This window comes from Pantherophis guttatus, chromosome 2, assembly GCF_059756535.1.
Source record: "Pantherophis guttatus breed Tessera chromosome 2, ASM5975653v1, whole genome shotgun sequence".
Classification (NCBI taxonomy): Eukaryota; Metazoa; Chordata; class Lepidosauria; order Squamata; family Colubridae; genus Pantherophis; species Pantherophis guttatus.
Genome location: NC_142064.1, coordinates 92349202 through 92362315, shown reverse-complemented (window position 1 = coordinate 92362315; position 13114 = coordinate 92349202). Strand labels below are relative to the sequence as shown.

Here is a 13114-nt window from a genome sequence, read left to right as displayed (position 1 = left end):
TCTATCCTAGTCCTGTTAGATCTCTCAGCGGCTTTTGATACCATCAACCATGGTATCATGCTGCGCCGGTTGGAGGGGTTGGGGGTGGAGGGCACCATTTTACGGTGGTTCTCCTCCTATCTCTATGACTGGTCGCAGTCGGTGTTGGCAGGAGGGCAGAGGTCGACCCCGAGGCACCTTGTCTGTGAGGTGCTGCAGGGGTCGGTCCTCTCACCCCTCCTGTTCAACATTTATGTGAAGCCGCTGGGTGAGATCATCCATGGTTTTGGGGTGGAGTTCCATCAGTACGCTGATGATACTCAGCTGTACATCTCCACCCCAGGCCATCCCAATGATGCCCTTGAAGTGATGTCCCAGTGCCTGGAGGCTGTGCGGGTCTGGATGGGGAGAAATAGGCTCCGACTCAACCCTTCCAAGACCGAGTGTCTGTGGCTTCCGGCATCCCGATATAGCCACCTGGTGCCATCGCTGGCTATTGGGGGTGAGTTACTGGCCCCCACGGAGAGGGTTCACAACTTGGGTGTCCTCCTGGACACACGGCTGTCTTTAGAAGAGCATATGATGGCTGTGGCCAGGGGGGCTTTTTATCAGGTTCACCTGATTCACCAGTTGCGTCCCTTTCTGGATCGGAACTCCTTATGCATGGTCACTCAGGCACTCATCACTTCTCGCCTGGACTACTGTAATGCTCTCTACATGGGGCTCCCCTTGAGGAGCATCCGGAGGCTCCAACTGGTGCAGAATGCGGCCGCGCGGGGGATTATGGGAGTGATGGGGCGCTCCCATGTGACACCTCTCCTGCGCAGCTGCATTGGCTCCCGGTGGTCTTCCGGGTGCGCTTCAAGGTGTTGGTTACCACCTTTAAAGCGCTCCATGGCTTAGGGCCTGGGTACTTACAGTACCACCTTCTGCCACCGATAGCCTCCCACTAGCCAGTACGCTCCCACAGAGAGGGACTCCTCAGGGTGCCGTCGGCCAGGCAATGTCAGCTGGCGACCCCCAGGGGAGGGCCTTCTCTGTGGCAGCACCTGTCCTTTGGAACAACCTGCCCCCGGAGATACGTAGGATCCCAGATCTCTGTTCTTTTCGCCATGCCCTTAAAACTTTTTTATTTCATCAAGCTGGGCCGGCTTGACCCCCCCTCCAGACATTTTTAATTATTAATTGATTTTAGTTGGGTGTTTTAAATTTTATATTGGGCCAAAACTTGTTTAATTCTTTAAAAATTTATCTTAAATTTTGTATGTGATGTTTTTATTCTTGGTTGTTCACCGCCCTGAGTCCAGTAGGAGAAGGGCAGTATAAAAATCTAATAAAATAAAATAAATAATAAATAAATAAATAATAACTTCATGCAGAGATAGTGAGTCAATTATCTATTACTGAGTTTAAACATGTTTGAGATAAACACCTGCCCTTTGGACCAGTGGTGGTATTCAGCCAGTTCTATCCAGTTTGAGCAAACTGGTAGCAGCTGTGGCAGGAAGCTCCGCCCATCTACCCAGACATCATCATGTTCCGTTTTTGAAGCTCTGTGCAGTGTGGAAGGTCCTGCAGGCGTGCGCTCACATTTATGAACCAATAGTGAAGGTAAGTGAATATCACCCCTGCTTTGGACAATGTTTCCATCTCACTCATAAACACCCTCACCCACCCACCTACACAAATCTAAACAAAAATGTAGAAGAAGAAATGTAATGTTTGTCAAATTTATTTAAAGGAAAATACTGCAAAGTTGAAAAAGTCAATCTAAATCAGGATCATTTGTTCAGTTGTGCCAGAAGCAAATGGGTGTCTTCTAGATATCTTGCAAACAGCATTTCAGCAAGATCTACAAAACAGGGGGAGGGGGAGAAAAGATGATCAGGTATTATCTCAGAACTCCCTCCTCTACAACTAGAGTAAGTGTTACCCGCCTACTTTGTAAGTTAGTTCTCACAGCTCCCGAATAATTGTTATGTTCTTTGCTCTAAGCAGCCTTTCTCAAGAACTCATTCAGATGCATTCCCCATGGGTTCTCCATGCCAGAAAGACAAGTTGTTGGGGTAACTCCTGCATAGGCTTAATTTCTTTTCCTCCATTTCTCCTCTTTGATTCAGAACGTCAAGGGACAAAGGATCAGGGAAATAGCGCACTCTGCTCCCAGCCACAGAAACAGTGATCAGTGGCTCTATAGCATCTTCTCTATTCACCAGCAAGGGAAGGTCAAGTTGGGCCCAATGCCAGAGTTTGACTTGTCACTTTGGTCTGCCATTATGCAACTGATGGCCCTCCAAGCTCATTCACACAAATGTCTTCCAGCTACAAGATTTGTTGGGTAAGGGACCAAAGAAACAAAAGCCCAAAGTGCACTATGAGAAGTGGTTCAACTCTGCAGTGCACTTCATTTCCACAGGCCTTTTGAAAATCCTTTGCTTTGACTGACATATGACAGGGAATAAAAGTGATATGTGACTAACTGCCCTCCATAACTTAGCACAATGTCTCTTTTTCTCAAAATGAGCCTGGTTGCCCATGTGCAAGGTAACCTATCATTCCATAGGTGAAGCTCCTTTGTCATTTGCCAGGAGACGTGGGAATGTTGCTAGAGACACTGTTACCAGAGGAATGGATGGAGTAGCTGCCTTAAGAAAATATCCACTACTCACACAAGTGAGAATGCACGCACACGCTTGCCCGCCACTTCCGGGGCCCAGTTCCAAACCGCTCAAGGCCCAGTAGTGGGCTGCAGGCTATGGGTTGGGGACCCCTGCTATATAATATTACCCAGTATATAGGATATTATCCAGGATTTAGACCTTCTTGTTATAAAGTAAAACTATAGCATAAAGGACACCCAAACTTTAGTTTTCTATCACTTTTCTATCATTTTTCTGTCACTAGACTTTCAGCCCTTGATTGGAGTTCTGGTTTCTTAAATGAAAAATAAAAATCAGGTTTAGTAACCTGAAAAAGGTTAAGCACCTATGCTACAGAAGAACCAAGCTGGGTAAAGAATAAACAGCTGTTTGATGGTACTTGGGCAAGGAGATTTCAGCCAAAGTTTTAATTCTCTTGGTAAAGGGCAGAATTTGTATTACCATCTATTTTTCACAGAATGACCCCAAATGGGTCACAGCAACCAATTAATAATAAAAAAAGGTATTCCCCCCCCCGCCCCAACACGCGCACCAAGCTCCCAGAACCATTCCATCCTGGCCCAATGCTTCAGGCAACAGCTTTCCTGTGCCTGAAGGCTAAAAGGATAAATAATCTTGGGATGGTAGTAGAAGTAGCCCACAGCATATTCCCTTTTAAGGTGAAATATCTCAGAAGGACTTACCAGTCAACAGAACAGGTTTAGCCTCCGGGAGGCCCGGGAGGTCCTGGAGGTCCTGGGGGACCTGGGGGACCTGGGGGACCAGGGGGACCTGGGGGACCAGGGGGACCTGGGGGACCTGGGGGACCTGCAGGTCCTGGGCCTCCTGGAGGACCTGGAGGACCTGCTGGTCCTGGGGGACCTTCAGGTCCTGGGCCTCCTGGAGGACCTGGGGCACCTGGGGCACCTGCAGGCCCTGGGGCACCTGCAGGCCCTGCAGGCCCCGCTGGGCCTCTGGCCCCTGGAGCTCCTGGTAGCCCTGGGAGACCTCTACTGGCTGGTCCAAGAGGATAGCGATAAGGGCCATAATTTGGAGCTGGATAAGATGGATATCGGTATCTCCGTCGTTCATGGCTTCCACTTTCACTGCTGGCCTGGAAGGGAAGGAGAAGAATGAAGAAAACATCATGTGAAAATGGATGGGTAGATTTAATGTTGTGGTTATAATTAATTTAATTAATTTAAACCATTCAATTTTTTGTGATAACTGTTTTTGACCAAATCAGCTCATCAGCTATGCTACTTATGGAACTGATTCCCCGAGCCAAATCAATCATCCAGAATTGCAGCTCATCATAAGAGCACCAAATATTTTGGTTGCTTTGGGCCAAGTATCTGGAAGACCATATGAAAAATGAGGATGTTGCCTTCCAAGGAACATCATCCCAAATCCACCTTGGGAAATTTTTTAACAGGAAATACTTAGTTTGAAACCTCTAAAGTATGCCACTGTTTCCCGGCATTAGCAATTATAAGATGTGTGCTCATCAATTCCCAGAATTCCACAGCCAGCCATTCCACACATTTAAAAGTTGCCAAGGTTGAGAAACACTGCTCCGTGCTTATGAGAAGAAGAATCTGATTCAAGTCTTTGCAAGTGATGAACTTGCTATATGAACTCAACATTCCCTCCCTCTCCCTTTCTCTGTCTCCCTGATTCTTCCATCCCAGCCTCCTTTTGCAGGAATAATAATGCTGACTTCCCTCACTGGACCTTCAAACAAGAACCGTGAGAAAACGATTGTCTGCCCAACCCATTCCATAAACACCACATGATCCCCTGACCATCAAATTCTTACTGCCATTTTTTTCGAGCATTAAATAAAACCTAGCTATTTCTATCATGCAATCACAATGAAATAATGTGTACCTCTAAAGGAACAACGAGGGCGAAAAGACAGGCAAGAACAATCACAATCTTCATTTTGTTGGATAAATCTGTAAGAACAAATAGTTATTAGTTATTAACAATTAGGCAACTAAATGCCAAGATAATTCATGCTGCTCAAGAAAAAAATTGTTGATCTCCAAATGACTATTAGAACTCTGTCCTACCACAAGGTGGACATCTGGAATTTTGCTTCCCAGATCCCATGGATCTACCCAATTGTGTTTAAGAAAGTGATATAATCATGCATTGATTTCTAATGAATATCAATGGTAAAAAAGCTTTCAACATTCAACATGAAAACTTCCTAATTATCTTAAAACAAATCTAAACTTTTATCCCTCCCATTGGCTGTAGCAGAATCTGTACTGAATCTTCTGATTTATATTTAAGAGACCGAGACACTAGAGACATTAATGGTCTTGAACAATGTGAAACTTTTGATATTACACCCTTCCAAAGTAGAATCCTCTCAGTGGCTGAATTCAGGTGATGGAAACTCTTGCTTCAAAACCTCTGAATTTCTAACAGACAGAAAAGACTATCGGTTCCTCAGTGACTAATTCTCTGAATCCTTTGCTTGAACCTAAGCTTTATCTGACTATGAGCATTGGAAGGAAACCATTAATAGAAAAAAGTATTGCTATTTTATATAAACACTTTTATGTTCTCCTTTATTCATCATGGTAAGAAGAATACAACAGTTAAAATATACATAGACACTACAATCCTATGATCCTCAGGTGATTGGTCCTGAATTTGGTATGTAAATTTGAAGGAATGTATCTTTCTCATACATAAAAGATGAATTTGATTTTGACTTGCTCTATCAAATCAGGAGAAGAAAAGAGGGAAATAAAACAGGGAAAGGCAGCCAACCCTTATAGGCTGGCCTATAAATTAAAAAAGGAAAATGAAAAAGGGACAATTCAGATACTAGAAGACGCTGAGGGAAATCTTTTAAACAAAGAAGAAGACAAATTGGAAAGGGCGAGAGAGTATTATGAATCCCTATACAAAGAAGAGGAGGCCTCGGAAGAAAAAATAGACCAATATCTGGCAAATGCGGAGCTCCCACAAATAACGGAGGAAGAAAAGGAGATGCTAAACGCTAAGATAACAATTGAAGAATTTAAAAAGGCTCTCTCCAAACTCAAAAACAACAAATCACCAGGCCCAGATGGATTCCCAGGAGAAATATACAAAAAATTTGAAGAAATCCTACAACCTAAATTAATGGAAATTTTCAATGAGGTTTTGATGGGCGCAAAAATTCCTGATTCGTGGAGGGAAGCACATGTTACACTCCTGCCGAAAGAGGGTGCCGACCAAAAAAAAATCCAAAATTACAGACCGATTTCGCTTTTAAACACTGATTACAAGCTATTCATGTGTATAATGGCAGAAAGAACCAAAAAAATATTAAATAATTGGATTCATAAAGATCAAAATGGTTTTCTCCCGGGGCGACAAATTAGGGATAATTTGAGAATCATATTAGATACTTTAGAATATTACGAAGAACACCCAGAAAAGCAGTTGGCCTTAGTTTTCTTGGATGCCCAAAAGGCATTCGACAATTTAAATTGGAACTTTATGACCAAGCAAATTAAAATAATGGGATTCGGGGAAAACTTTGAAAAGACGATAAAGACTATCTACGACAATCAGAGGGCGAGCATTCTAGTTAATGGAGATAGGACAAGAACATTTCAAATTAAGAAGGGAGTAAGGCAGGGCTGCCCCCTGTCACCACTATTATTTATTCTGGCTCTAGAAGTTCTGCTACGTAAGATTAGAAATAACAAAGAAATCAAAGGCCTAAAAATTAGAAAAGAGATCTATAAAACGCAAGCCTTTGCGGATGACGTGGCACTAATACTAGAAGACCCATTAACATCTGGACAAAAAGTATTAGAGGAATTGGGTAAATATGGCGAGGTGGCTGGCTTTAAATTGAACAAATCTAAAACTAAAATACTAACTAAGAATGTAACTGAGGCGCAGAAGAAAGAGATAGAAGGAACTTTGGGCCTACAGGTTGTCCCAAAAATAAAATACTTAGGAATTTGGCTAACCAAAAGGTGTTCATCTCTGAGAGAAGATAATTATACTCCACTAATTAATAAATTAAAACAAGATTTGGATAGATGGAAAAAGATTAAATTGTCACTTATAGGCAAAATCGCGGCAATCAAGATGAACATCCTCCCCAAGATCTTATTTTTATACCAAAACTTACCAGTGATTTTAGAGAAAATTTTTTTCCTAGAATTAAATAAGATCACGAGGGATTTCGTTTGGGAGGGGAAAAAATCGAGGATTTCACTCAAAATCTTACAGGAAAAAAGGAACGTGGGAGGATTTGGACTCCCGAATTGGGAAATGTATTATAGAGCAGCAAAGCTGATATGGATAAGGGAATGGATCACTTTGGAGAATAAGAGAATCTTAATGTTAGAAGGCCATGATTTACAGAGAGGGTGGCATGCGTATTTATGGGACAAAGATAAGAAAAAGAAAACCTACTTCCACAGGCATAAAATCAGGGACTCCCTAATACAAACGTGGGCGGGGATTAGACAGAGATATTATACAAAAGTCCCAAATTGGCTCTCTACGGTAGAGGCATTGATTTATCCCAACAGGTGGGGAATGGAGAAACTGTGCAGATACAAAGACATCCTCGACGGAGGGGGAAACCTTAAATCAAATGATGTCCTGAGAGACCAAGACATAATTTTAGATTGGTGGACTTACATGCAAATAAAATCAAGATACCAGAAAGACAAGGATGAATTTGGTTTAGAATTAGGATACAACGGATTAGACAAAATTCTGATGGGACCAGGAAAAAAAGCGTTGGCCAAGCTGTATAATTACTTATTAGATGAGGATAGAGATGAGGACATAATCAGAAACCAATTGAGAGCGTGGGAGAGAAATATCGGACATAGTTTGAACTTCAACGAATGGGAAGAGGCGTGGAATAAAAATTATAAATTAACTAGAGCAGCCACGTACAAGGAAAATCATTACAAAATGCTTCATAGGTGGCACTTAGCACCTGCAAGATTAGCACAGATGTTCCCCAATGTACACCCAAGTTGTTGGAAATGCGGTCATGGTCAGGGCACCTTCTTTCATATGTGGTGGACATGCCCCGAAGCCAAAAGATACTGGAGCAAAATTCAGAGATGGTTGAAAGACATACTCAAAGAAGAAATTGATTTGAACCCAGAAATATTTCTCCTGGGAATGGTAAAGAAAGGGCATGGAAAGGAAAAGGTCCACCTCCTAATACACATAACTACAGCTGCCAGACTGGCGTACGCTCAATACTGGAAAAAGAAAGACCTACCACCAGATGACCTTATAATTAGCAAAATATTAGAGTGTGCAGAGATAAGTAAATTAACATACGAGATAAGTGATGATGAAAACTCAGATTACGATATGATATGGGGAAGATGGTACGAATGGATAAATGATAGAATCAAGGAAGGAGTTAAAGGTGCGGAAATTAATTAGAAATGTATAGTATAAATGACACCAGATATTTTTTCATGTATATATGTATAAACACTGCGAATCCGATGTCAAACAAAATTGCTATTATATTTTATTTGTCTTTAAAAAAAAAATCAATAAAGTATATATAAAAAAAAAAAACAGGGAAGGGCAAAGCGCCTGTTCTTCTAAAAGCATAACTGACTATTTGGTCACTTTAAAATGAATGATGGCAATAATATCAAATCACCAGGACCAGATGGATTATACCAAGGTTCTTTAAGGAATTGGCAGACAAGATCTCAGAACTACTGAACCATATCTTTCAAAGACCCTAGAGTACTGGGGAATTGCCAGAGGACTGGAAAAGACCGTGATAGTGAACCTATGGCACGTATGCCAGAGGTGGCACGCAGAGCCCTCTCTGTGGGCACGTGCACCTTTGCCAGCTGTTCTTCTGGGTTCCATTGTGTACATGCACACCAGCCAGCTGCTCTGTTCCAGGTTTCGGCGCTCCGGTGCATGCTCCAGTTTTGGCACTCAGTTCCAAAAAGGTTAACCATCACTGGGAAAAGAGCTGATGTAGTTCCTATCTTCAAAAAAGGAAAAAAAGTGGATCCAGGAAACTACAGACCTATCAGCCTGACATCAGTATCTAGAAAGTTTCTAAAAAAGATAATCAAGCAATGAATCTGTAAACATCTAGAGGCAATCAAAGTGCATAAGCGGAAGCCAACATGGGTTTGTCAAAACAGATCAGGCGAGACAAGTCTTATTGCATTCTTCAACAAACTGACAAAATGCTGTGGATAAAATATACTTGCATTTTAGTAAAGCATTTGATAAAGTGGATCACAACCTACTACTTGACAAAATAGAAAAACGTGGGTTAGACAGCAACACTACCAGTTGGATTTGTAACTGGCTGACCAACTGCATTCAATGTGCTGTCCTTAATGGAACTACATCTACATGGATGGGGTACCTTAAGGCTCTGCCCCTGTGCTCTTCAATATCTTCATCAATGATTTAAATGAGGGGATAGAAGGGGCACTCATCAAATATGCAGATGACACCAAACTGACAGGAATAGCCAATACTCCAAAAGATAGGCTCATGATACAGAGGGATCTTGACAGACTTGAACACTGGGCCTTATCTAACAGAACAAAATTCAATGGTGAGAAAAGCTGTTGAGACTCTAGAATGACAGCAACCAAGATGGTTAGGGGACTAGAGGCTAAAACAAGCAAAGAACAGTTGCAGGAATTGGATATGTCTAGTTTAATGAAAAGAAGGGCTAGTGGTGATATGATAGTGGTATTCCAGTATCTAAGGTCTGCCACATATAAGAGGGGGATCAACCTATTTTCCAAAGCACCTGAAAACATGAGAAGAAGCAATGGATGGAATCTAATAAAGGACAGAACCAACCTAGAACTAAGGAGAAATTTCCTGACTGTTAGAATAATTAATCACTGGAATGACTTGTCTCCAGAAATTGTGGGTATTCCTTCACTGGATGATTTTAGGAAGAGATTGGACAACCATTTATCTGAAATGGTATAGGGTTTCCTGCTTGAGAAGGGGTTGAATTAGAAGACCTCCAAGATTCCTTCTGATTTCTGTTAAGACTTGTTTAAAATAAACAGAGCACCTCTATGCTATATTTTGAGGTTTCTCTGTTTTGGATAACAGTTGACCATAATATTAAAAGAAGCAGTTCAATATAAAGACCTGCGGTGCAAAGTAGCTGTGAGTAAATTGATTTCTGTGATATAGCTAAGGATGTGTTGCTATTTCTGTATCACCCACTAATTTCAAAATATCTCAAAGCCATCAAAATTCACTGTCTGATATTTATGCAGCTCTTCATGTCAGTAATTCTGCTTGCCAAATAACTGCCGAGGAAGCGTCAAAACAAAAATATTTTGACTTACCTTTTTCTTTGCAGTGCTGCTTTTGCTCTGCTCTCTCTGAGTGATGTTCTGAGATGTAGTGGCAGTGGTTTTATACTCTCCAAAATTTCCTGGGATTAGGTAGATGGTCTATCAACACAGCTTCTGGGATTAGAAGAGTTTTGCCTTAATGCATGTAATAATCTTCAAAGATCCCATTTTGAAATATTTTGGGTTTTCCAGAAGATTGTTTTGTGGTAAAGTTGAGCAAGTTACTTTAGAAATTTGTTCTCAAGAGTTGATAGTTGTGATCCAGCAAGAGACCTGAAGAGTTTCTTTTAGTTTCTTCTTTTAATTACCGTCAAGTCAAAGTGGATTCATAATGAATGACTCCATAAATACATATTATTTTCTGCTATTGACATGGAAGTGATTTTCCATTTCTTTGTTCTGGAATGCTTTTTTCTCATTTTCCCAATTTAGTACACAATCCTAGGATTTCTTTCTAGACTACCAGAATTTTTATTAATTATTAGAATTCTACACCACACATCTCAGCTAAGAGACTCACAGTTTTACTTTATGGGGAGCGAAAAGGTATAAACAATTTGATTGTAGAAATCCTTTCCTGTTCCGTTACAGTTGGCAACTTGGCGTTAAATCTTAGGACAGTGATGGCTAACCTTTTAGTCATTGTGTGCCGAAAGCGTGAGTGTGTGCAGCCATAATGCAATGTGTGTGTGAGACTCCTGTGTGCCCCGCCCCCTGCACATGCAGGCGTAATCCCCGCAGTCCCCCTGCCCCCCACGCATGAACATGCATCTCCCGCCTATTCAGTTAAGGTCCTGGAGCTGTGACTCATCAAGTAAAGTCAGAAATCTTGAGGGTCCAGGTACTGAAGGTTTAATTGCTCATTAAATTGACCAAGTGGTATGGGCATATTTTTAAAAACGAGTGAATGCTATATACAATATTAGGGCTTGTCCCTGGCTTGGCTTATTTCTTTAGAACAGGGGTGTCAAACTCGATTTCATTGAGGGCCACATCAGGGTTGTATTTGATATTGGTGGGCCGGGGTGGGCATGGCTGGAATGGGTGTGGTCAGCTCAATGTCACTCGTGTTGGAGGCGCCTGTGGTGGCCTGAGTGATCTGCTGGAGAAAACAGGCTCCCGAGGTCCGTTTTCGACTGTGGCGGCCTCCTGCAACCCTCTGCCAGTGAAAATGGAGCTCGGTGGAGGTGTGTGTGGCCTGCCCAAGATCCATTTTCACTGGCAGAGGCACTGCAGGCCAACCCTTCGCAGTTTCCAGGGCGGCCCCATGGGCCAGATCTAAGCATCCCGTGGGCCAGATCCAGGCCCTGGGCCTTGAGTTTGACACCCCTGCTTTAGAATATCGGACTGTTTTTCTGGATGTTTGTACCTCCCTATTCACTTGCCTTGTCCTAGGAAAAATCCGGCCTCTGAGTCAGATAAATCACCATCTAAGTTTCAGCATCTTCAATGGAATTCACCATTGGCCAATATTTTTAATTCCCCCATGCTTTCATAAGGTGAGCCCCACTTCAGAATTCAATTTTTGCCACATGTATGACCTGCTTTTCCTCAGACAACTCTAGCTAACTTTCATGGGGTTTTCTCTTCATTTTGTCCCACAACAACACTGTGAAGGAAACTGAACTGAGAGTAACTGGCCCAAATTCCAAGCTATATTCAAGACTGGCTCAAATTAATGCTGGAAGCTGGAGATTAATGTCAAGTGGAGATTTGAGTCTCTTGAGTCCTAGTCCAGCATCTCAATATTTAAGGACTACCTGTAGATGCTGTTGTAGTAAATTCTTGAATTGAGCAAAGGGCTGGATTAGTTGATCTCCAGGATTCTTTCCAATCTATAATTGTTTGACTGAATCTAATTTTTTTTTCTCCGTATTGTACTTTGATATTATCTCTAATGTTACTTTCTTCTAGATAAAAGACTGCTTTGAGCAACAGTGCAGTGAACTATTAGAGACCTTTCTTAGATATTCCTTTTTCTATTTGCTAAGAGAATGCGGCCTTCTTGAATTAAGATGATAAAACTAACAAAACAAGACATTTTCTGCACTTGCGGTTTTAGGGTTTAGGATTAGATTTTGCCAAACCCTTAATATTAAGAGAATGTAAGTTTGTTTACATCTGTGGCTCCCTGAGGCAAAGAAGAATTCCTACAAAATGAAGCAGGTGGAACCAGGAAAGATTTACAAGTGATGTGCTGCTTGGTAATAGTGCAGAAAGAAAGGATATAAAAAAGAGGCATATTTTTCTTTATGAAATACCTGGATGGTGAGTATTTTGGGTGGAAGGGAGAAGAACTGAGCCAACTGATTAACAGATTTATTATTTGATCACAGGAATAATTCAGTGTTTCTCAATCCAAGGGTTCTTCCTCATAACTTCATAGCCAAGTTAAAGTTCTTGAAATAACAGAAAACTACACAGTCATAAAAATGTGTGGTCTCCACTGGGAATCCTTATCCTGCATAGGCTCAATGCCAGCTACTGCATTGACTCAATGACTCAATGTCATTCTGTGTGGAATGCAGGGCACGTTAAGGAAAGAGATTTCCCACAATTTTTCTTTTTTAATCTCTAGCCAAATGTCATCAGGTGTAAGAAAACATCCACCATCCATTTTCCTTGTTGTGGGATAGAGATGGGGCTAGAAAGGATCATTTTGACAGGTGGAAAGATAGGCAGGCATAGCCCATTGTCAGAATTCATGCTGCATTGGCAGCAATGTTTTATGTGATATATTCAGTTTGTAATTGGGCTCTTTTGGAGAAAGCCTTAATGCAATCCTCAAATAGATCTATCCTGCACTACTACTAAGCTTATGTTAAAAGAAGTCTAACACCAGCTGATTGTTGGGTTCCCTTTGAATGCAACCAGAAGAAAATACTTGCACAGAACCAGAGCTATTCCTCTGGATTCTTTTGGATATATATTTAGTGCTCTTCCAAAAGAGTGAGAAACCCATTTTCAAACACAGCTAAAACAATGACTGACAGTCATGGGGACATTGTACCAAGAACCAATAAAGAACTGGTGCTCTCTCTCCTGCTTCATGCTATATCCACCACTGCTCATCTGTTATTCATATTGATCCAAATCTCTGAGCAAGATATCATTTCTGTAAACTGAAGG

The 13114-nt window shown here is 41.6% G+C and overlaps 1 protein-coding gene across 1 annotated transcript; it reads right to left on the bottom strand.

Annotated features, from left to right (window-relative positions):
- Positions 1-1695: 1695 nt before the first annotated feature.
- On the bottom strand, positions 1696-10003 carry LOC117662021 (uncharacterized). Its single transcript, XM_034411277.2, has 4 exons — positions 9977-10003; positions 4509-4576; positions 3323-3732; positions 1696-1831 (listed from the first exon to the last, which is right to left on the bottom strand). Exons 2-3 carry the CDS (start codon positions 4560-4562, stop codon positions 3340-3342), a joined length of 447 nt encoding a protein of 148 aa, XP_034267168.2. The 5' UTR covers positions 4563-4576; positions 9977-10003; the 3' UTR covers positions 1696-1831; positions 3323-3339.
- Positions 10004-13114: the final 3111 nt, after the last annotated feature.